General features: G+C 36.4%; 1 protein-coding gene across 5 annotated transcripts in view; it reads left to right on the plus strand.

Moving 5' to 3' along the window:
• The window catches only part of WRN (WRN RecQ like helicase), a 146,141-nt gene that overhangs the window by 42,148 nt on the left and 80,873 nt on the right, over positions 1-23,120 (plus strand). For 3 of the 5 annotated variants that reach the window (XM_015062676.3, XM_027077326.2, XM_027077325.2), the window contains exons 4-11: positions 1,385-1,530; positions 2,741-2,889; positions 3,845-3,994; positions 5,985-6,054; positions 12,922-13,036; positions 16,895-17,318; positions 19,946-20,026; positions 22,883-23,018. In XM_015062676.3, coding sequence (XP_014918162.3) covers positions 1,385-1,530; positions 2,741-2,889; positions 3,845-3,994; positions 5,985-6,054; positions 12,922-13,036; positions 16,895-17,318; positions 19,946-20,026; positions 22,883-23,018 — 1,271 coding nt within the window. Of the gene's footprint in view, positions 1-1,384; positions 1,531-2,740; positions 2,890-3,821; positions 3,995-5,984; positions 6,055-12,921; positions 13,037-16,894; positions 17,319-19,945; positions 20,027-22,882; positions 23,019-23,120 lie in introns of those variants that run through there. The other 2 variants (XM_053216383.1, XM_053216384.1) reach the window with 2 other exon arrangements.

Consider the following 23,120-nt stretch of genomic DNA (forward strand, 5'->3'; position numbering starts at 1 on the left):
TTCATCTAATGATTCCCTGGTTGTTCTTTGTTCAGTTTCTTTCTTACCTAGCTCCCTTTTCTCCAGAAACCACCCACAGCTTCCAGGTCCTCTGCGTCTTTGGCTCTGAACTCTGTCTTCCTGACTCAGTGCTCTGCTTTGGATTCTCCTCCCTGTTCTGTTGTCTGGAAAGTGTTCCACATAGAAAACAAGGGCAACAGTGGGGCTCCCCCCCATTGTTTCCCTTCCCTCAGAGAGCAGAGTCCTTTACTGCCCATTGTTCAGTGTCTGAAAGCTATTGTTTACCTATTTTGTTCAATTTTCTGTTTGTTCATAGAGGAAACATATGTCTGATCCCTGGTACTCCATCTTGTCCCAAAGCAAAGTTTGAGATTTTTTTTGTTATGTACATTTTTAATTTTTAAAAATTGTAAAAAGGGCAAATATAAACAGTAATGGAAAATAATATAACAAACCCCATATTCCTCCCACATAGCTTTAGCAAATCTTAAAATCTGTTTTTTTTCAAATCTCTACTAAGAAATGTTACAATAAAATACAGCTGAAGCCCCAGGTATGTCCTTTGTGATTCTCTCCTCCACAGCCCCCTGAGATAACTTCTATCATGAGTTTAGTGTTTAGCATTCTGTCATATGTTACATGTTTTCTGTTATATCTATACATTGTTTTTTAGAGAGAGAGAGAGTGTGCACGTGAGTGTGCGTAAGGGGGGGTGTGGCAGAGGGAGAGAGAGAGAATCTTAAGCAGGCTCCATATCCAGTGAAGATGTTGCACTGCACTTGTGGGCACTTGATGTCCTGACTGTGGTGTCTTGACCTGAGCCAAAGTCAGACGCTTAACCATCTGAGCCACCCAGGCGCACCCGCAATGAACATTCTTAAACATCTGTCTGGTTGTGTACATATGAGAGCTTGATACATTTATGAGAAAAACTTGCAGGTAACAGTGTTTGTACATCTTCAGCTAAGAGGATTTTACTAATTTAACGTTCACCAGTATATGAACGGTCCCACTGGTAGATATCTTTCTTTATTTGATATTGTGAGGCTTGAATTATTGCCAGTCATATATTTATGAAATTGTATTGATAAATTTGCATCTGATTTTGAGTGAGATTTTTTGTCTTCACATTATTTACTTGGATTTATTGGCCATTTGGATTTTCTTTTGGGAATTGCCTGTTCATATATTTCATTTTCTTTATTTTACTGTATTATCTTTTTCTTAGGGACTTTTCGAGGAATTTTGAAGATTTTCTGGCTATTCCTTATCAGTTATTTGTATCATAGATATCTTCTACCATATGTGGTTTGTGTTTTAATTTTTTTGAATGCAGAAGTTAAAATTTTAATGTATTTAATTTATACTATTTTTCCCCCTTTAGCATGAGTCTGTCTTTTGGAGATGTGGTAGGATTTGACATGGAATGGCCACCAGTATACACTCCAGGGAAGCAGGGCAGAGTGGCACTGATTCAGTTATGTGTGTCAGAGAGCAAATGTTACTTGTTTCATATTTCTTCTATGGCAGGTTGGTATCTCTTTTCTTTGTTTCATTTTTTAACTTTTTAAACTTTATATTTTTTAACATAAACTTTGTATTTTTTAAACTTTACATGGTTGATAGTTGTATTATGTCAACTTTATCCCTATAAAATTAAGCTTTTGAATTAGCTGCTGCTTCTTTCATTGCTTCATATTCATTCATTCATTTACTCCTTTATTTCTTTAAATATTTATTTTTATTTTGTTTTTTTTTAATTTATTTTTGAGACAGACAGAGTGACAGAGGAGGGGCAGAGAGAGAGAGGGAGACACAGAATCTGAAGCAGGCTGTCAGCTGTCAGCACAGAGCCCAATGCAGGGCTCAAACTCATGAACTGTGAGATCATGACCTGAGCCGAAGGTGGACGCCTAACTGACTGAGCCACCCAGGCACTCCTATTTTATTTTCTTAACTAGTTTCCACTCCCAGCATGGAGCTCCAATGTGGAGCCTGATGCAGGGCTTGAACTCATGACCATGAGATCATGACCTGAGCTGAAATCAAAAGTTGGAAGCTTAACTGACTGAACCACCCAGGCAGTCACCCCTTTTAATTAATTAATTATTATTATTATTTTCTTATTTCTTTTTATTTTATCATTTACTTTTATTTTTATTTTTTAACTTGAAATTTATTGAAGTATTCATTTTTCACCTGTCTCATTCATATCCCTATATATTTTTTTTTTAAAGATTTATTTTGAGAGAGAGCACAAGCAGGGGAGGGGCAGAGAGAGAGAGAGAGAGAGAGGGAAAGAGAGAATCCCAAACAGGCTCTGTGCTATCAGTACATGAGAAACATGAGATCATGATCTGAGCCCAGATCAAGAGTCAGATGCTTAGCCGACTGAGCAACCCAGACACCCCTCATATCCCTCTTTTATTTAATGTTTACAACATTACCGTCAGGCATTGATATTATTCCTGTTTTAAATAATAGAGAACTGAAATTTAGAGAGGCTAAATGATCTGGAATACACTGTTAGTGTTAGCAGAGGAAACATTCAAACTAGTTGTTTTTGTTATTTGTCAGGACTTTGCTTTAGGTAAGAAAGGAAATACTAAAGATGAATGTGCTTCTGAATTTAAGCTTAACATAAATATAAATTTAAATATAAACATAGAGTGTGTAAGAAGTAGGAAAGAAATCAATAATACTTGAAAGGACCTATGGAAATAATAATAAAATGTTACAGTTTTTCCTCAGGGATTAAAAATGTTGCTTGAAAATGAAGCAATTAAAAAAGCAGGTGTAGGAATCCAAGGAGATCAGTGGAAACTTCTAAAGGACTTTGACATCAAATTGAAGAATTTTGTGGAGCTGACAGATGTTGCTAATGACAAGGTAGGCATAAGGCATGCACTTTTGATGAGCCTGGGTGTTAAGTGTTGATTCACCATATTACACACCTGAAACTAATATTACACTGTATGTTAACTAACTGAAATTTAAATAAAAAATGGGTAGATGTAATACATATATTATTTTCATAAAGAAGATAAATTTGTGTTTCACAGAATGTCCTGTCTATCTGAATGTTAGATATTTTGAAAAAAATAATTTAAGCCGTATGTTAGTGTAACAGTAGTCATAAATGAGTATTCCATAATGAAAACCTTTAGTTCTAATCCGTTACCTTAGCAAAGTTGCTTTAAGCTGGTTCCACCCCCGCTCCCCCCCCCCCCGCATTTAGTACTCTTTGACTTTGTTTCATATATTTGCAAATTTAAGTATTGTATTTTAAGTTTTTCTCATTGATCCGTTTATACCAATAATTTTTTTTAAGGGAAAGCATAATGTAGCTCTTGTGGAACGATGCTTAGTGGAAGTTTGGCCATCAATTCCATCACTCTTATTTCACTTATTTTATTAATGTAGTCATTAGGTTGAATTCTCATGTTTGGCCAAGTATTCATTGGACTAGGTAGAAAGCCTACCAACCTATCTAACTTTTTTCCATTATAGTCCAAGAATTTTAATACCTACATTAGGGAAACTCCAGAATTAAATTCATATAATATGGACTGCAAATGAGGTTTTTAATGATGGTAAGTTTATCAAGGACTATCTCTGCTAAATATACTATATATATATATATATATATATATATAAAATATATATACACTATATATAAATATACTATATATTTATATAATATATATATACACTATATATAAATATACTATATATTTTAGTATAACATTTCCAATTTTATTTGTGACTTCGTCAGTTGGTGGTATCTAGGAGTACCTGAAAATGGAAATAATTTTTTGCAGTGTTGATCTTTCATTACTTCTAGCTGAAATGTAAAGAGACCTGGAGCCTCAATGGTTTGGTTAAACACCTCTTCGGCAAACAGCTTCTGAAAGACAGGTCTATCTGCTGTAGCAACTGGACTGATTTTCCTCTTACTGAAGATCAGAAACTGTATGCAGCCACTGATGCGTATGTATGTACCAAAGTTCTTTAGACTATGATGTATTTTTTAAACTTTATAACAAATCACTGTAGAAAAATTTTGTTGTAACAGTTGCACAAACTCAAATATTTTATTTTATTTTTTAATTTTTTTTAACATTTATTTATTTTTGAGAGAGTGAGACAGAGCACGAGCAGGGAAGGGGCAGAGAGAGAGGGGGGACATAGATTCTGAAGTGGGCTCCCGGCTCTGAGCTGTCAGCACAGAGCCTGATGCGGGGCTCAAACTCACAGACCACGAGGGGCGCCTGGGTGGCTCAGTCGGTTGAGCGGCCGACTTCGGCTCAGGTCATGATCTCGCGGTCCGTGAGTTCGAGCCCCACGTCAGGCTCTGTGCTGACAGCTCAGAGCCTGGAGCCTGTTTCAGATTCTGTGACTCCCTCTGTCTCTGACCCTCCCCTGTTCATGCTCTCTCTCTCTGTCTCAAAAATAAATAAATGTTGAAAAAAAAAATTTTTTTTTTTAAATAAAAAAAAAACCTCACGGACCGCGAGATCATGACCTGAGCTGAAGTCGGACGCTTCAACGACTGAGCCGCCCAGGTGGCCGCAACTCAAATATTTTAAATCAGGTTGGCATTGTCATGAAGCCAAAATAATGTCCAGTTTGTATGTAAAAAATGTAATCTCTCTGAAAACATGGAATAGTAATAAGCCCAGGCTGAGTAAACAACAAATGGTATTGATGATGTATTTGATTTATAAGCAGCTTCAGAATAAAAATAGTTTCTATACTGAAACTGGCCTTATTTCTTATATTTATATTTAAAACATGCTAAAAATTTAAGAAAATTGCCTCCAAATTTAGCTTTCCACTGCTGTCAGATGTATTTTCATATTTACATATTTGTACATCATGAAATTTGGACTTATCTTTATAGCATTATTTGTTTTTTGTCTTTGTTTTTTCAAGAAATATATCTTATGTCACAGTGGATTTCTTATTCCCTAATTTATACGTTTATTTTTAGATGAATATATTGTTGTTTTCCTTTTTGCATCCGTTTTTAGGCATGGAGCCACCATTTTTTTATAAACAAAAAATTCAGTTTTTTTCAGGAGATAGGGTATAATTTTCCTTTATGCTCTGTTAATAAAGTGGGTTTTTTTGTTCTTTTTTTTTGTTTTTTGAGAGAGAGTGACTTGAGCCGAAGTCAGATGCTCAACTGGCTGAGCCACCCAGGCATTCCCCTTTATGTTCTGTTAAAAAAAAAAAAAAAATTGTAAAACTTGAGAAATCGTGCAAGTTCTGTAGCATTTTTATTCATGATAATTCAGTGTGAGTTTGTTGTTCCTCTTAACAGTGCCTTGAGGGAGGGCTGTTCATATGTTGACATTCCCAGCTGATTTAGTGAGATATAGGGAAGTGGATATGTGTTGTCAAAGTAGATTTTTCTTACTTGTTTGTATTTTGTTGGAGTCTACTTATAAGTTATTTGATTTGGATAACTCCTTGTAATATTGAATGCTAAAAAGTAAAAACTTTGAACGTTTATTTTAAGGCACAAGTCACTTGCTTTCTCTGTTCTCATAATCAGTAAGGTGATTTAATGAAGGCATAGATCTTTGTGTAACATAATAAGTTGAATGCAGCCTTTTGGGTGCTTTGTGAGTCACTACTTTGGATTTTTCTAAAGATGGGACATATAGCTTCATTTTTAAAAAAAAAATTTTTAACGTTTATTCATTTTTTGAGAGACAGAGAAAGACAGAGCACAAGTGGGGATGTGGCAGAGAGAGAGGGAGACAAAGAATCTGAAACAGGCTCCGGGCTCTGAGCAGTCAGCATAGAACCTGACACGGGGCTCAAACTCACAAATCATGAGATCATGACCTGAGCTGAACTCAGACACTTAACTGACTGAGCCGCCCAGGCACCTCATTCATTTTGGTTAGTTTTAGCAAAAATAACTTCTCTGTTTTGTTTTGTTTTTGTTCTTTTTTTTTTTTTTTTTTTTGTAGGCTGGTCTCATCATTTATCGAAAATTAGAGAATTTAAGTGATGCTGTGCAAATGTTTGCTATAAAAAAAGGTATGTGATCTAAAAATAAAAGAAAATTTGAATGTGCTCTTTTGTGAGGTTTATCTCCAAAAAGTCAATATTCACACGTGTGCAATCTATTTAGTATTGTTACAGCCTCTTGAGTGTCTGAGCCATGCTGATATTAGGGTGTGAGATCTGTCTGGCCAGAGATTAGAGTTTCAGGCATTTACTACTTTGTCACATTGCACTTCATTAGGCTTCTTCAGCTGGGGCTTTGTGGCTTTGATAATATCAGTGATACAGCCAGTTATCTCCCAGGCTGGAGATGATGTACATCCTTGCTATAAATATTTGAAGTGTACCAGTTACTTCATAGTGTCCTGGTTTAAATTTCTAAATTTTCTCTAGGGTAGGATAACCACTGTTTTTCTCCAGAAAGAATGACTACTTTGTTCAACTTCAGTGCTTTTCTTAGCTGTCTTGATAGGTCAGTGATAATAGACTTACATGGGTAGTGGAAGAATGTGGGCTTCCATGTCACAAAAGCCAAAGGGGAATCTGTGCCATGTGACTTGAGATGTATGTGGTTCCCCATGTTTGAAATGTAGATGATAGCTAAGTATCTATCACAAGCATAGAATACTTGTGAGCACCAAGAGGGACAGAATATTCCATGCACCTATATTGATTTGTATAGTTGTTATTCCTATTCTTGTAGCTTCTTTGGAGATAGAAAACAGTTGTGTTTAAGATGTTAATTAAAGTAGTGATTTTGTTAAATAAGCTTAAAGATATGGCATGATCTCACTTAAAATTATATTGTACCCTTTAAAATTATATTGTGCCATTGAGAAGGGATCCATATCCTCTGTGGTAGACCCTCCTTCTTTACCTATTAAGGTAGAAGTCTCTTATGCTTTCTTTCTTTCCCTGGAAAGCCACTTCTAATGAATGCTTGCTGACTCTCTATAGCCAAAGGTACTGTGGCTAGAAATTATCTTGATTAACTGAGCACATGATACGTTTTTGAAGCTGATCTGGAGAATAATATAGAATTTATTTAAATCATAACAGAATTAAATGCAACAGAGGGGATTCATGGTTTTTTGAGTTTGTGGTTTGTAGAATTACTTCTAGGTTATGCTTGTAATTTTGTCCCCAATTAAAATGTTTCCAAGAGATGTGTAAGATATTTCTTATTAAGTAACATATAAATTGCCACTAGAAGTCCTGGTATCTGTGTACCTGTCATTGCAATACTGCATTCTTTGACTCTCACTTTTATTCTTTATTGTATTATACGTGTGTGTGTATTGTGATATCTAAGGTGAAATACTTTGACTAGGATCCTAGTGAATTGTAATGAAGATTACTACTCTTTATTTTTTTCTCCCTCACTGGCTTCCTATTATGAAGCCAGAGTTATGCCAGCCTCATTGTCCTTTAATTTCCTTGGTGTATTTATAGATGATATTTTCAAATGGCCACTTTTGGTTGTAAGATGGTATTTTTTCTTCTTTTTTAAAGAATTACAGTGGATTATAACATCAGAAAACAAAAGGATATTTGCACATTGTTTCTCACTGTTAAAATAGTCATTTATCCCAGGATGGTAGCTAATAAACACTAAATGATATAGCAGGTAAAAATGCACTTATTCGTTCATTAAAAATTGTTGACCACTTTATGATGTGGAGTTACAGTAGTGAATAAGACAGTTATGATCTGCTTCCTGACAGGGAGACCTACATTTCTTAGGGGCTATAGAGATGAACAAAAAAAAGGCAGTTGCAGTATAGGGAGAGGAGTCTTAGGATGTGGGAAAACAAGGCACTTTGGTTAGCACCTAGGAGAGTCGTCCAATGCATATGTGGAAGTATTGCAGGGTTTCCTGCAGAGAGTGATGTTTCATGTACACCCTGAAATAGGAACAGGAGTTAGGTAGCTGAAGAGTAGAGGAAAAGTGTCACAGGCACAGGGAATAGCAGGTACAGAAAGAGATCATAGTATCTATAGGCAACTGAAACTAGTTCACTATGGTGGACTGTTGAGTATGACGAGTGAGGGATGAAGAGGAAGCAGACCAAGGGAAGCAGATAGGCCATGTTTACATTAGGAGTTTACATTTCCTCCTAAGAATTAGAGTTTTAAACAGAGGAGTGACATGAATAACATTAAAAAAAAAAAAAGAATAACTTGGGCTGTAGAGTCGAAAATGAATTGTGGGAGGGCAAGGGTCATAGTGGGAAAACTTGTTAGGAGGCTGCCAGAGCAATCCAAGGGAGAGGGGGTGGTGGCCTGGCTTGGATGGTTGTATTGAGGATGGAGAGAAGGAGATAGATTCAATCTATACATTGAATAGAGCAGTAGAATCAACAGAATTTGGTGTGATGATGAGAGCCATGTATCAAGGATCATTCCTATGTTGTTGGCATGAGCAACAGGGATGAAACCCATTGAAGAGAAGGAGCAAGATTTGGAGCTGAGGAGTCAAACAGCTGATTTTAGATGTCTTAAAGGGAGGATGGCTGTGAGATAGCAGGTGTGGGTGGCCAGGTGGCACTTAGATATCCAGGCTGTATCTCAGAGGATGGTTTTAGTTAGAGATAAAGAATTGAGGTTAAAGGGGCCCCTGGGGGTGGCTCAGACGGTTGAGCGTCCGACTTTGGCCCAGGTCATGATCTCACGGTTCATGAGTTCGAGCCCCACGTCGGGCTCTGTGCTGACAGCTCAGAGCCTGGAACCTGCTCCAGATTCTGTGTCCCCCTCTCTCTCCACCCCACCCCTGCTTGTGCTCTGTCTCTCTCTTTCAAAAATGAAGAAACATAAAAAAAATAAAAGAATTGAGAGAGATAAAGGACTGGGACTAAGAATTTTGAGGAACTCTTAGTATTTAATGTTTGCGTGATGGGGGGTGGACAGCAAAGGAGTTGCCATAGGCAGAGAAGAAAATTAGGAGGTTTGATGTGTAGAAAGCCAAGTGAAGAGCATGTTTTAAGTAGGAGGAGCTATCTCTTAGTACGTTCTGCTGAGAGTTTGAGAAACTGAGGACTTAGAATTAATCACTAGTTTTGGCAACGTATTAGTTGTTTGTAACCTTTTTACTCCCACAGCTTTGGTGTAATGAGTGACAAAAGAGTATTCCAGGGAGAGAGTGGTTATTTGTGCATTGTGCTACTAAAACAGAAAAGGGTCCCCAGGCTTTGGTAACAAGGAAGTGCTAAACCATAGCATGAGCAGAATGATGTGAATGGAAATCATATGAACATGATAGAGGACTTATTAGAGCTAAGAAACATGAGAAAGCATGTGTAAACTTTTTTTTAGATTGGTTTGGAAAGGGGATATTCATTCATATCACATATTTGATGGGTGTTTATCATGGGTCAGGTATAGTTTCGGTTGGTGGGAAAATGCATTGAACACAGGAGACAAGTGCTTCACTTCATTTCACAGAAATGAGGGAATGAGCCATGTGAATATCTGAGGGAAGAATGTAGCAGTCTTCGGAGGAAGAGCTGAGTGTCTGAGGGTGATTGCTTGCCTTATTTATTTATTTATTTTTAATTTTTTTTCCCAACGTTTTTATTTATTTTTGGGACAGAGAGAGACAGAGCATGAACGGGAGAGGGGCAGAGAGAGAGGGAGACACAGAATCGGAAACAGGCTCCAGGCTCCGAGCCATCCGCCCAGAGCCTGACGCGGGGCTCGAACTCACGGACCGCGAGATCGTGACCTGGCTGAAGTCGGACGCTTAACTGACTGTGCCACCCAGGCGCCCCGCTTGCCTTATTTAAGGGGCAACAAGTATATGTTGTCGTTAAGCATCTGAGTTTGGCTCAGGTCCTGATCTCACAGTTTGTGAGTTCAAGTTCCACATCCCGTGAGCTCGAGCCCTGCTTTGGGTGAGCTTGTGCCCCGCTTCAGGTGAATGTGAGCCCTGCTTTGGGTAAAACACTAGCCCTGGGTGAGGCCCGCTTCTCTCTCTCTCTCTCTCTCTGCCCCTCATGAGATTCTCCCCCTCTCTCTCTTTTTGTCTCTCTGCTCTTCACTTACTTGCACCCTCTCTCTCTCTCTCTCTCTTTCTCTCTGTCTCAAAAAAAAAAAAAAAAGGACCAATGAGGATAACTGTAGCAAAATGCGTAAGGGTGAGAGTGGTAGAAAGTGAGGCTAGAAAAGTAGCTTGGGCCAGATCATTTAGGTCCTTATAGGTGATGAATGCATATTTTATTAAGATAAATACAAAGTAGAATGATGGGAAACCCAAGAGGATTTGGGACAGGTGAATGATACGCTTAAATTTTAATTTAAAAGGATTTTTTTTTCTTTCTTTCTTTCTTTCTTTTTTTTTTCTTTTTTTTTTTTTTTTTGGCTGCTGTAAGAGGGCAAGTGATTAGGTAGGGAAGTCTATTAGGCTACTATAATAGTCCCAGCAAGAGATGACAATTAATTGTTTGGGTTAGGCTGGTAGCAGTAGAGATGGTGGGAAGTGGAAGGTTGTGTATATGTTTTGAAGGTATGTATTGTGAAGGATTTGCCGATGAATTCTCTGTAAGGGGTGAATTGTAGAGACTGAGAGGACAATTAAGATATTTTGGTTGGATCAGCTGAGTGAATGGAAGGATCAGTTATGATAGGAAGGTCATAGGAAGAATGACCTTGGGTGAGAAAAATCCAGGTTACAGTTTTGGATATGCTACATTTTAGATGCTTATTGATACCCAAGAACATTGTACTTGGAAGTGTGACTCGAGTTCAGGGGGAAGGGTGAGGTTGGAGGTGTGACTTTGGGAATCATCAAGGTACAGGTGGTTAAAGCAGTTAAAGCAGTGCAACGAGGAGCGCCTGGGTGGCTCAGTCAGTTAAGCCTTTGACTTCAGCTCAGGTCATGATCTCACAGTCTGTGAGTTCGAGCCCCGTGTCAGGCTCTGTGCTGACAACTTGGAGCCTGCTTCGGATTCTGTGTCTCCCCCTCTCTCTGCCCCTCCCCTGCTCATGCTCTGTCTGTCTCAAAAATAAATAAAAACATTAAAAAATAAATAAAGCAGTGAAACAAGATGAGATGAAAAGAGAGTGAATAGAGAGAAATCCCAAGTATTGATGTCAGGGGCACACGCACATTTAGAGATCAGGAAGAGGAGGAGAGTGCAGCCAAGAGGACCTGAGAAGGGGCAGCAGTGAGGGACAGAGGGAAACAGGTGTAGTGTTTGGAAGGCAAGTGAGGAATATGTTTATAAGGAAGAAGAAGTTATCAGCTGTTTTAAATACCTCTGAGTATTTGGGGGAGATGTGGAACTAGACCCAACAATTAGATTTGACAGTGTGGAGACCGTGGGTAACCTTTCCCAAAGCAGCTGTGCTGCATGGGTGGGGGTGAAGGCTTGGTTGGAGACAGATTAAGAGAAAATGGGAGTAGAAGGTTTGAGACAGTGCGTATGGACAACACTTTCATGGAATTTTGCTGTAAATGAGAGAAGTTCTATGAATGCAGACTCATTAGCAGATTGGGGTGGGCAGATGAGATAGTTTTCTTTTTGTATTTTCTTAGTGTAGTGAGAGGTGAAGTTGTTCCCCGAATGAAAGGAGGGGCAAGCAGGTGTTGGAGGCTTGGAGAGAAAGAAAGAGGTATGAAATGGTCATCTTGATAGTGGGAGAGTGGGAAATGTAGAATAATTAACAGTCATTACTTCAGTGGAGATCTGTGTTAAGAATTTAAAGCAAGCTGAGTCATCATGGCTGGGTTTTATTTTCATTTATATTAAACTCTTTGAGTATAGGCATCCAGTAGGTAAAAAAAGCTGGTTTTAATTAGGGTACGAGCTTTCCTACATAAGTACCATGGAGGGAGGAAGGAGCAAAAGAGGGGAGAGTCCAAACAGGGGAGTGATTACTAGAAAATGGGTAAGAAAGGAAAAAAAGACATGGTGGGGAGTGGATGTGGGAAGGATAGGTGTGTAAGGAAATTTTCATTCTGAAAGTGTGAAAGAACAGTTATATTGAGGAAGGCATTTTAGAAAGAAAGCCAGCATGCTGGTGTTTGGAGGGTGGAATGCTTACAATTAAAGTTTGGAAGTAGTGACTTTATTGGCAATTATAAGGTCAAATGACTATAGGAATAGGTGGCTGAGGTCAGCTGAGGAAAAGATTGTTGGAAACGGAAGGATCAAAGCACTGAGAAGGCCACCCTTTTAGGCGGAGCATCTGTGAGTGGTAAAATCACTAGGAATGACCACAGGAGTAGTAGTAAAGGGAAAGACAGTGAGCCAGGCAGTAAAACCTTCAGTGAATGAAAGGTTGTGATTTTGAGGTTACAAGGTGCAGCAAGCAGGACTAGCAGATGGTGTAACCCCATGTCACATGCATCAGAGGAGCTGGACTTTTGAAGGACAAGAGAAGATGGTGAGGAAGTGTAAGAAATTCTAAGCAGGGGAAGGGCTTGGAAAGGAGGGCAGGTGTGGTGTGGATGGGGAACGATGCACCAGACAGAATGAAACTGAGGGTTTGGAAGATGATTGCTGATAGGAAAGGCTTGTATTTTATTTTGGTCCTAATAACTAGGGAAGTGAGGAATGGCTGTTGGCTAAGGTTATGTTTACCAAACTATTTTTTGTAAGTAACAGCCCAAGTGATGTTATGCTGATTTCCGATCTTGAAATAATGTAGATGGGTTCAGATGCTCATTTCCACCGTCTTCTGATTAGGTTGATAACCACTGGTTGTAATATGTATGAATACAGATCATTTGAAATTTATTTAAAATTTAAGTAGTAAAAGTTTGAAAGGGACGTAAAGTGACTAAGGTGATGTGGAGATAGGATAAAGAAGTTCTTTTGTTGGAACTCACTTACAGAAAGAAAAGGAAAATGTGAGCCCTGCTTTGTGGTTTGAAAAGTGATATTGATTGTTTTTTTCCAGAGGAAGAAATGCTATCTAGTGATGTGAAGAAACAACTGATTTCAGTATCTGAGGATATGATGGATCTGGCTAAGCGTCTTCCTGACACTTTGAAAAAATTGGAAGATCCACAGAGGTTAAATATTACCTGTTTTTACCAATTGTGTTTGTTCTTACTGTACATTCCTATTTATAAAGAATTACTTTTCATTATGGTAGATTCATAGCAATTTGCTTGATTCATAGAAATATACATGGACTGATGTGTAAATTTGAGAAATACCTTTCCAGTTGTTACATTGCAGATCAAAAGCTTAAGGCTTTTCTGTCTGCTCTGTAGGATGTTTTATGAAACAAAGTAAAATAAAATTCAGAAGTTCACAGAAAGGAAAATATTTTAGATTCAATGTTGTCTTTTTCTTTTGTTTATGGGCATCTCTCATTTAATTATATTTACAGTTTGGTCACCTAAAATGTATAAATAAAAACACTTTATATTTAGTAGCTTCATTTTTCTGGTTTTTTTAATCTGATTATTAAATAGGAATTCTACCTAATCAGGACACTGTTAGAACAAGAGGCATTACATTTTAAATGTAATTTTATAGCTAAAGCCCTAGATAATTTGAGATATTTGGATTAATAGAGGTTGGATTACTGGTGCCTTGTAGCTGACTCTTTCAGGGACTAGGCCTTGCTGGAGCCTTAATTGCTGAATGACTTCCTCTAAAATCAGGAATACTCTTGAATATGGAATGATTACAATGTAGTAATATAATATTGAGGCAAAAATACTTTGTAGGAATGTCAGCAGTTTGTTGAAATAGAATTCTGATTTTGACAAAATGCAATGTTCATGTATTTTTGGGGGATGAGATTTGTGATATATGTTGACTGTGATATTTCAAAATATGATACAGAAAATCAGATCTTTTTCAAAGTCCTTTTTCCCCCTAGTTTGTTTTAGTGGTTTTTATGTAACAGAGTTTCTCTGAAAGACTGACTGTCAAATGGGGACAGGTACCAGTAGAGCCATTTCATATTCAATTTTATATTTTTCCCTCCATGAAAGAAAAATAATCACTGTTTACATGGTATTTACTGTATTCCAGATTTTTGTTCCAGCAGTTAGACTGTCTATTAAATGTAGATTATGTCTCATTAATGCTTTGCTTTGTAATAACAAAGCTATATAAGTGTTGTTAGAACTTGAGAATAGGAAATACTGGATTCATCTTTAGTAAAGAAAGATCTTGTCAAGTTTCAGTGTCAAACAAGGACTAGTTAAATTTCTTATTTCAGATTCTTTGTGAGAAGTCTGCATAATACCTAACTTACCAAATTACACATTAGAACCAAGGGGGAGCAAAAAAGTCCTCTGAATGCCAAAATACATGCCCTAAGCATGAATTCAAACTCACTGAAGTACATAGTGGATGAAACCCATTCAGAACCTATTTGCTTTTTGTTTATAGATACAGTTTGATAAGCTTGGATATCCAGTTAAAGTGAAAACCAGGCATGGATAAGGAAGGGTGTGCACATGACCACACCTGGAAGTTAAAGGTGGCAATCTGTGAAAGAGTGGAAAAAACTATAAAAATTAGAAGTGAGAACTTTAAAGGTAGAGTCAATTGAGGTCTGTTAGAGGAGGGGACAGTTTTATGCTTCAGTGAACCTGGAAGGTATTGGATTGTACAATACTTCTTAGCTGTTGATTTAAATTCATTATACATCTCTTGTATTGTTGTCCTGTCCTTGGCATTCTTTTGGGTGCTGATGCTTTCTGTAGGCTACTAATATGCATAATAACAATTCCAAGAGAGAAGGAAAAGTATATTATGCCTTACTGAAGAAGATAGCCTTTGATATTTGTTAGAGTAAATAGTTACCTCACGTGAGGCATGTCATCCTCTGATGTTAGCACAGAATAAATAAGCTCTTACAGTCTTGTCAATCTGTATGTCACTGTTGCTGTATTTATATGTTACAACATTACCATGCATTTAACAATTTAATGATGTCACATATCTGTTTCTCCTAAACTATTTATGTGTGGTTCTTATATTTGAATACCTAAGTATAATGCTAACTGTTCTCCATAAGATTTGAACAATTTTAGAATGTTAGAATTAGTGAGTTTTTAGGTTTTGAATTTAATTTTGATTTTGTTTGTATTAATGTAGATTTGTCAACTTAAGCTTGAGCCCAACTTTGGTGCTATTTTTAGCATGGGAAAAAATCATGAAACAACTCAGCAGTTTTGATAGTTTATTCCCATAAATGATCAAATTTTTATTCGAATCATCAATATAAAACTTTAAAAGTCATGTCAGATTTTATTATTAATTTCAATACAGAAGAATTAGAAGAGCTAAACAAAATTGTTAACTAAATAGTAAAAATGTCTCTTTGCTTATCATATTCTCTTTTCTCCCCCTAACTTCCACTTTTATGAAGTAACTAAAAATTGTTTTAATAAACCCTATTACCAACAGACAAGATAGTGTGTCTCATTTTACACGCTAGGGGATCCTGGGTGACTTGGTTGGTTAAGCGTCCAACTTTGGCTCAGGTCATAATCTCACGGTTCGTGAGTTTGAGCCCTGTGTCGGGCTCTATGCTGACAGTTCAGAGCCTGGAGCCTACTTCGGATTTTGTGTTTCCCTCTCCTTCTCTCTGCCCCTCCTCTGCTCACACTTGCTTTCCCTCTCTCTCTCTCTCTCTCTCTCTTAAAAATAAACATTAAAAAAAAATTTACACTCTAGCTGTGGTTTCCCTTTGCAGGTTTGGTTATAAATAGATGTTTAAAGTCACTTAGTTAAAATGCTATTATTAGCAACTATAATTAACGAGTTAAGAAATTCTTATCATGGGGCACCTGGATGGTTCAGTTGGTTAAGTGTCCAACTCTTGGTTTCAGCTCAGGTCATGATCTCCTGGTTCATGAGTTCAAGCCCCCATCAGGTCCATGCTGGTGGTGTGGAGTCTGCTTGGGATTCTCTCTCTCTCCTGCTCTCTGTCTCTTCCCTGCTCATGCTCTCTTTCAAAATAAATAAACTTAAAAAAAATTCGTATCATATTTATTCACATATAGCCTCTCCATATTTTCTTACTTGTCCACTGATGGGAAGTTTTTTTTCTTATTCCAAAGAATATATTCTAGTTTTGTGATTATTGACTATGCTAAACAACATCATTTTTGAATTATAACATAAACACTCTTATGTGTTACAGTTGGGACTAGTAATTGATCAGCAAATTGAAAAAGTTAGTTAAAATATAGGATCATAAAAATTTTCTTTTAATTTAACATATTAGTATATATTTGTTTCTCAGTCTTTTTATATTTATCATGGCTTTTTCATTAAATATAGGACTGCTCTTTGGAGTTTCTTTTTTAACTCATGCCCATTGTGTATCATTTGCAATTTCTAGTTTTAGTTTCTTTAAAATTAGGAGTGAAAACTTAAGACACTTGAAACAATCTGAATGCAGAGTCCTAGGAGTTTTTAAGATTTTTCCTCCAAACTTTTTTGGTTGTTTTGACTATAGTTAATCAGAACTTTTTTTATAAAAAAGGAAATTTGCTGAGTCTTTCAGCATGTTCAACTTAAAACAAATTTTTTTTTGGTGGTCATGTATCATCGATTTGACTTACATTTAAATTAATTGTCACAAAAAGTGTAACTGGCATAAATAATTAGTTTGGGACTAAACGCTACTGACACTAGTAAGCCTACAAGTCAACAAGCATATTAGCATATATGCTTAGTATGTGTACAAGTTAAATACAGAAGTGTCTTACAGTACTAGAGAGTAACCCACAGCCATAAGCATATAGTGGTTATTAGGGAATGAAGAATAATTTTAATCCAATTTGTCTTTTAAGTGAAGGTCAGGCTAGAAAGCTTGTACTTACTAAAAAGCATTATGACTTGTGTTCATAGTTATTGCAGTTAAAGTTGAATTACCCTTTCTTAATTTTTTTTAGGATTTCTACACTATTAAATGATATTTCAGAAAATCTGTATTCATGGAGGAAGACAATATTTGGTTCAACTGAGACTGAACTGAGGCCCAGTGCTAATTTTCACTTATCACCATTGGAAAATCCAACTGCTGATGGAGTACAACAGAAACAAATTAGAGAACATGAAAGTTTTACTAAAGTTAAAGATGAGACGTGGGACACAACACTTGATATAATTAAACATGATGAGGAAAATGTACTTGGAAATGAAGTAAAACAAAGAGAAGATGGGCTTGAAGATGTATTAGAAGAAGACAATAAGTTGAGAGAGAACACAGAAAGAATTTGTTTGCACTCATTAGATATTACAGAATATGAACTACAGATTTTGGAGCAGCAGGCTCAGGAAAAAGTTCTTAGTGATGTTACTTGCAAATCTCCTGAGGTACTAAAAAAAAAGAGAAAACAATTTTCATTCACTACTAGGGGTTTGCTGATGTTTTTCTGTAAAAGGGCAGATAGTGAACATTTTAGGCTTTGCAGACCACACAGTTCCTGTTATAACTGTTCAGTTCTGCCAATTTAATGTGAGAGCAACTATAGACAAATGTAAACAAATGAGCTTATTTGCATTCAAGTAAAACTTTACTAACAAAAACAAAAAGTGGGCTGAATTTGACACGTGAGCTCTAGTTTGCTGCTTTGACTGAGTCTAATAAGCAGCAACTTACGGTCTTACAATGAAAAGATTTTAAAGTGTCAGTACACATTCATTGTACTTTGCTATTTTAACATTTCTCCTGATTTTTATATAATAGATAACTCTGGGTTTTTTTCTTTTTTCTTTTTTTTTTTTGTGGATTTCCTATATACCTACTAGTGTTTACTCTTCCAAATTTGCTTTGGAAGTAGTTTTATTTCCTCATACAGATTTTCTTTACTTGCTGTTGTAAGAGGGTTTCTAACAAACTGATATTTTTGCCTGACACTACCCTTTCCTGCCATCCAGAGAGTCTTGACCTGTTTTTTTCTTAATTGTTGTTAAACTTCTATATTCTTTGTCAATTTCATGTTTAGATTTCTTATTATGTTCTGATTTTATTAGTTTAATTTGTGAGGTAATGTTTTTCTCCTGGCTAAGTTAAGGATATTTTTTGAAATAATGAGGTTGTATTAGAAAAATCTTTGTGTTTCTTTTATTGTAAAGACAAACCATAAAAAGAGACATCATATAGCCTATACTTTTGTCTCATTTGTTTTTCCTTAGTTTAGAAAATTACCTATGATGTCCATATTTGGTAGAATTTTATGCATTTTATTTTGCAATAATGAAGTTTTACGTTTTTAAAATTAAATTTGAAAGTCATATAATAAGGTTATTTCCCTTTTCAGTTTTCTAGTGGCAATCAAAATCTTAGTATTTGAGAAATTCTCTGTTTGGTAACTATATTAGTAATCACTTCTACCTACATATTAATGCGTTTTATTTTGGGTGGCTCAGTCGGTTAAACGTCCGACTTCAGCTCAGGTCACGATCTCGCAGTCCGTGAGTTTGAGCCCCACGTCAGGCTCTGGGCTGATGGCTCAGAGCCTGGAGCCTGCTTCTGATTCTGGGTCTCCTTCTCTCTCTCTGCCCCTCCCCCGTTCATGCTCTGTCTCTCTCTGTCCCAAAAATAAAAAATAAACGTTAAAAAAATTTTTTTTAAAATGATTTTCAAGGGGCATCTGGGCGGCTCAGTTGGTTAAGTGTCCAACTCTTGATTTCAGCACAGGTTGTGATCTCATGGTTGTGAGATCAAACCTGACGTGAGACTCTGCACTGGGCATGGAGTCTGCTTAAGATTCTCTGTCTTCCTCTCCCTCTGTCCCTGCCCTTTTCATGTGCATGCATGTGCTTGCTGTCTCTCTCAAAAAATAAAAATAAAAATAAAAAATTTAAAAAGTAAAAAAAAGATTTTCAAGCTGTTTTCACCCCAACCACTTGTAAAACATATTCCCCTTTTAGGAAATATCTTTTGCTAATGGCTACATCAACCTTTAACCTTTTGGAAATTTCATATTAGGTATACATTTTAAGATGATAGGTTTCATAAAATGATATAGAATGATCAAAATTTAATGATCTCACTGCCATCTTTTACCCCAATTATTGCCATTCTTATTGTGTAATAACCATTAGCAATTTTTTTCTTTATTCATTAAAGACCCTATTTAAAAGGGTAAAATAATAGTAAAAGAATTTTTTTCTCTTTCTATAAAACTTACTTTAAAATCCTTTTTGAAGGCTTAATTTTTGCAGGTTAATTATGGCTAGACTACCTTTTCCTACTTTCAGTTTAAAGATTGGACTTTTTTCGGGTCCTTCTGCATTTTTTTTGTGTAGGTTCCCATGCTGTTGGACGCTTGCTTCCTGGGAATTGCCAAATTGCAAAGTTTCCTCATATCCGAACCTTTGCAATATCTGAATAAATAACATATCTGATACAGTTTTTCAAATATATGTAGGTACTGTTTGTAAAAGTGATTAATCTAAAGGTATTATTAACAGTCATAGCAGCTTTTTTGTGAGCTCCTAAAATCAGTAGATATAAAAGAACACCTGTTGTTCCTGGAATGGAATGGGAATGGGAATGGAATGGAATGGAATGGAATGGAATTTTTCAACATTGTAAGGAGGTTCTTGTACTCAAGTCGGGAAACACAGTTTGATATTGTTTAACCATTGTCGAACTTGTCACTTTGTACTCACTTTTAGCTTGTGGGGGGTTTTATTTCAAGTCAGTCTGTCTTGTCTATCTTTCCAGTTACATTTCCTTCATTCTCCTTTTCTTTGGTTCTTTGTTTCTTTGCATCTATTTATTCCTCCCTCTTTCTCTTCTTCCTTACCACCCTCTCTCCCTTTCTATCTGTGTGTCATATAAACATATAAATATGTATTATAAATTTATCTACTGGAGAAGAAGAGAAAGTTGTCTAAAGATATCTCATGCATAGTAACTTTATTTTGTAGAAAACAGGGTATTGAGTCAATTACATTGGAAAATTAATGTTTGAAATACTATTTTTTTAAAGGATTTATTTTCCAAGGATAATGAAGAGGATGTATCTTATGTAATTGAAAGTGATGAAGATTTAGAACTAGAGATGATTAAGGTATGTTTGAAATTATGGAAATTTGCTTCCAGTTCCTTAAAAATGGAATTTAATTAAGTAAAATATTACCTAATTCTAAATGTCCTCCCACAGTGTGATTACTGTCAATTACATAATCATTAGATTTTGTTTCTGTTTTTTTTTTAAATTTTTTTTTTTAACATTTATTTATTTATTATTGAGAGACAGAGAGACAGCGTGAGCGGGGAAGGGGCAGAGAGAGAGAGGGAGACACAGAATCGGAGGCAGGTTCCAGGATCTGAGCTGTCAGCACAGAGCCTGATGCAGGGCTCGAACTCACGGATCACAAGATCATGACCTGAGCTGAAGTCAGACACTTAACCGACTGAGCCACCCAGGCGCCCCTAGATTTTGTTTTCCATTTCATATTTCTTTACATCTTTATAGTGTTTTAGTAGTACGCTAATTTTTACATATTAGAAAACATATTTCTCCCAGGTCACTTCTTTTAAATCTTTTCCTGGAAAATGGGTAGCAATTTTGCCCTCTGCTATTGAAATAGGTTTCTTTTTCTTCCCATCTATGTGTATCCCCTTTGATTTGGAAGCTCTGTTGTTATACATTCAGTACTGTTCTTCACTTGCTTTGAAAAGGTCTTATTTACTATGGATATAGTTATTACATATAATTTTGTAATGTTTTAAGTTGTTTCATCTACCCCTATCTTATTATCACAGTTGAACATACTATTTTATAAGTCTATTTTCCATCATTTCACCCAACCTCCAGTTTCTTTGTCAGGTATGAACTAGGGATGGACAATAAGAAAGCAAAGCTTAAATTTATCCAAATTAATTGAAAATGAAGAAACACACAGAAGTTCATCATAATGTGTACCTTTAATTCCTCATCTTTAGGTTGATGTGATTTTTTTTCTTTCTAATGAAATGAGTTTAGGGTCCTGATTCTTTAGTTTTGAGCCAGAGTAGTGGGTAGTGACTGGGAATGTGGATTCTGAATTAATTAATTAATTAATTAATTATTTTTGGATTCTGAATTTAGATGTGGGTTCGAATCCCAGCTTCTCCATTTATTTGCTGTGTGACTTTGGGCAAGTTTCTCAGTCTTTTTGGTACTCAGTTAACAGCTGTAACTATTATTTAAGGTGTCATTTGTGAAGAGCTTAGTACAGAGCCTGACATTTCTTAAGTGTTTAATAAATATTAGCTAATAGCAATAATAGAATGTAAATACTAAATCGTACTCCTTTATTGATTAACCATTTCTCTGCGGAATGCTGTTCAAGTAGTGCATTTGGAGGACACTTGCAGACTTCCACAATCTTACATTGTATATTGAACCTCTTAGAAGGCAATCTGGATGCACATATGAGAGAACTTTATTTTCAGAATGCTTTTCTAAGCATATTTGTTGACTTGAATGAAGAATCGGGAACAGAATCACTCTTTCGTTTCCAGGCCTGAAATGAATACACTTTTAAAAAAGCTATTAAACGGGGTGCCTGGGTGGCTCAGTCGGTTAAGCGGCCGACTTCGGCTCAGGTCATGATCTCGCGGTCTGTGAGTTCGAGCCCCATGTCAGGCTCTGTGCTGACAGCTCAGAGCCTGGAGCATGTTTCAGATTATTTGTCTCCCTCTCTCTGACCCTCCCCTGTTCATGCTCTGTCTCTCTCTGTCTCAAAAATAAATAAACGTTAAAAAAAAAAATTTAAAAAAAAGCTATTAAAGTCAAATATATTAAGTGGACGGTTTAATAAAAAGAGAAAATGAGAACTGTGGTTTAATAATTCTTCCTGTCACTTCTCAGTAAAAAACAAACAAACAAACAAACAAAAAAACAACAAAAAAAACCCATATAGATGAAACAATTTTGAAATATCCTAACATTCTTTAAATAGATAATCTTCATTTAGGGGAGAAAATCCAATATTGTCAAGCCAAAATAAAGAGTAGCTTTATTTCACATTTGTAATATTCCTTTCCTAAAATTATTACAATATTTTATTGTTGTTTTCACAATTCACATAAACACGTTCACATAATTCACAAAAAATACATTTATTATTTGTTTATTGTTTAAATGTTATGCTGACACATGATATGGAGAAACTCATAAAATAATAGTCAAACCTGCATTTACCTCTTGGCAATTGAAAACATTGAAGTATGATAAAGGAAAAAAAAGTTTAAAGTATTTTTTAAACTTCGTTTATTTATTTAGAGAGAGAGGGAGAGAGAATCCCCAGTATGAAGCCTGGGATCCCACAAACCATGAGATCATGACCAGGGCCGAAATCAAGAGTTGTTTGCTTAACCAACTGAGCCACCCAGGCGCCCCAAGAAGAAAAGTTTAAAAAAAAAAAAATTTTTTTAATGTTTATTTATTTTTGAGACAGAGACAGAGCATGAATGGGGGAGGGTCAGAGAGAGGGAGCCACAGGATCTGAAGTGGGCTCCAGGCTCTGAGCTGTCAGCACAGAGTCCGGCGTGGGGCTCAAACTCCCGGACCATGAGATCATGACCTGAGCCGAAGTTGGACGCTTAATGGACTGAGCCACCAGGCGCCCCCAAGAAGAAAAGTTTTAAATTCAAATTTTATTCAAATTTTGTTAACTTTCCCCATAGGCAGTTCATTATATGCTATTAATGAACCCTGTTTATGCTGGAAGTATTCCATCTTTGGCCTTGTGCCTTACAAACCACTCTTGAGTACATATTTAAACCAGAGCACACATGTTCTTTTGTGAGAGTGGTTGCACATCTGTTAGCTTTGAACAAAATTGTAGGTTCTGTTAATAATACTCCTTTTGTGTTTGGTGAAAAAGATACGACACTGTCAATGGTTTTGCTTCTAAGGTTTCTTTTAAACTTCCAGTCTTTAGAAAATCTAAATAGTGGCACGGCAGATTCAATTCATTCAAAAGGCATAAAAATGGACAGAAATCTGGATGTTCCTTTTGAAGATGATGAAGATGAGTTTGAAACTATTAAAGAAGAAGGAGATGATGAAGGTATGCGCTGTAATATGTTTGCAGTGACTCATCTCTGGTACCTACCGCTGACTCTAATTTAGGGTCCAGTTTTTAAACACTTTGGAGGCAAGGATTTTGTGG

Source organism: Acinonyx jubatus, chromosome B1, assembly GCF_027475565.1.
Source record: "Acinonyx jubatus isolate Ajub_Pintada_27869175 chromosome B1, VMU_Ajub_asm_v1.0, whole genome shotgun sequence".
Classification (NCBI taxonomy): domain Eukaryota; kingdom Metazoa; phylum Chordata; class Mammalia; order Carnivora; family Felidae; genus Acinonyx; species Acinonyx jubatus.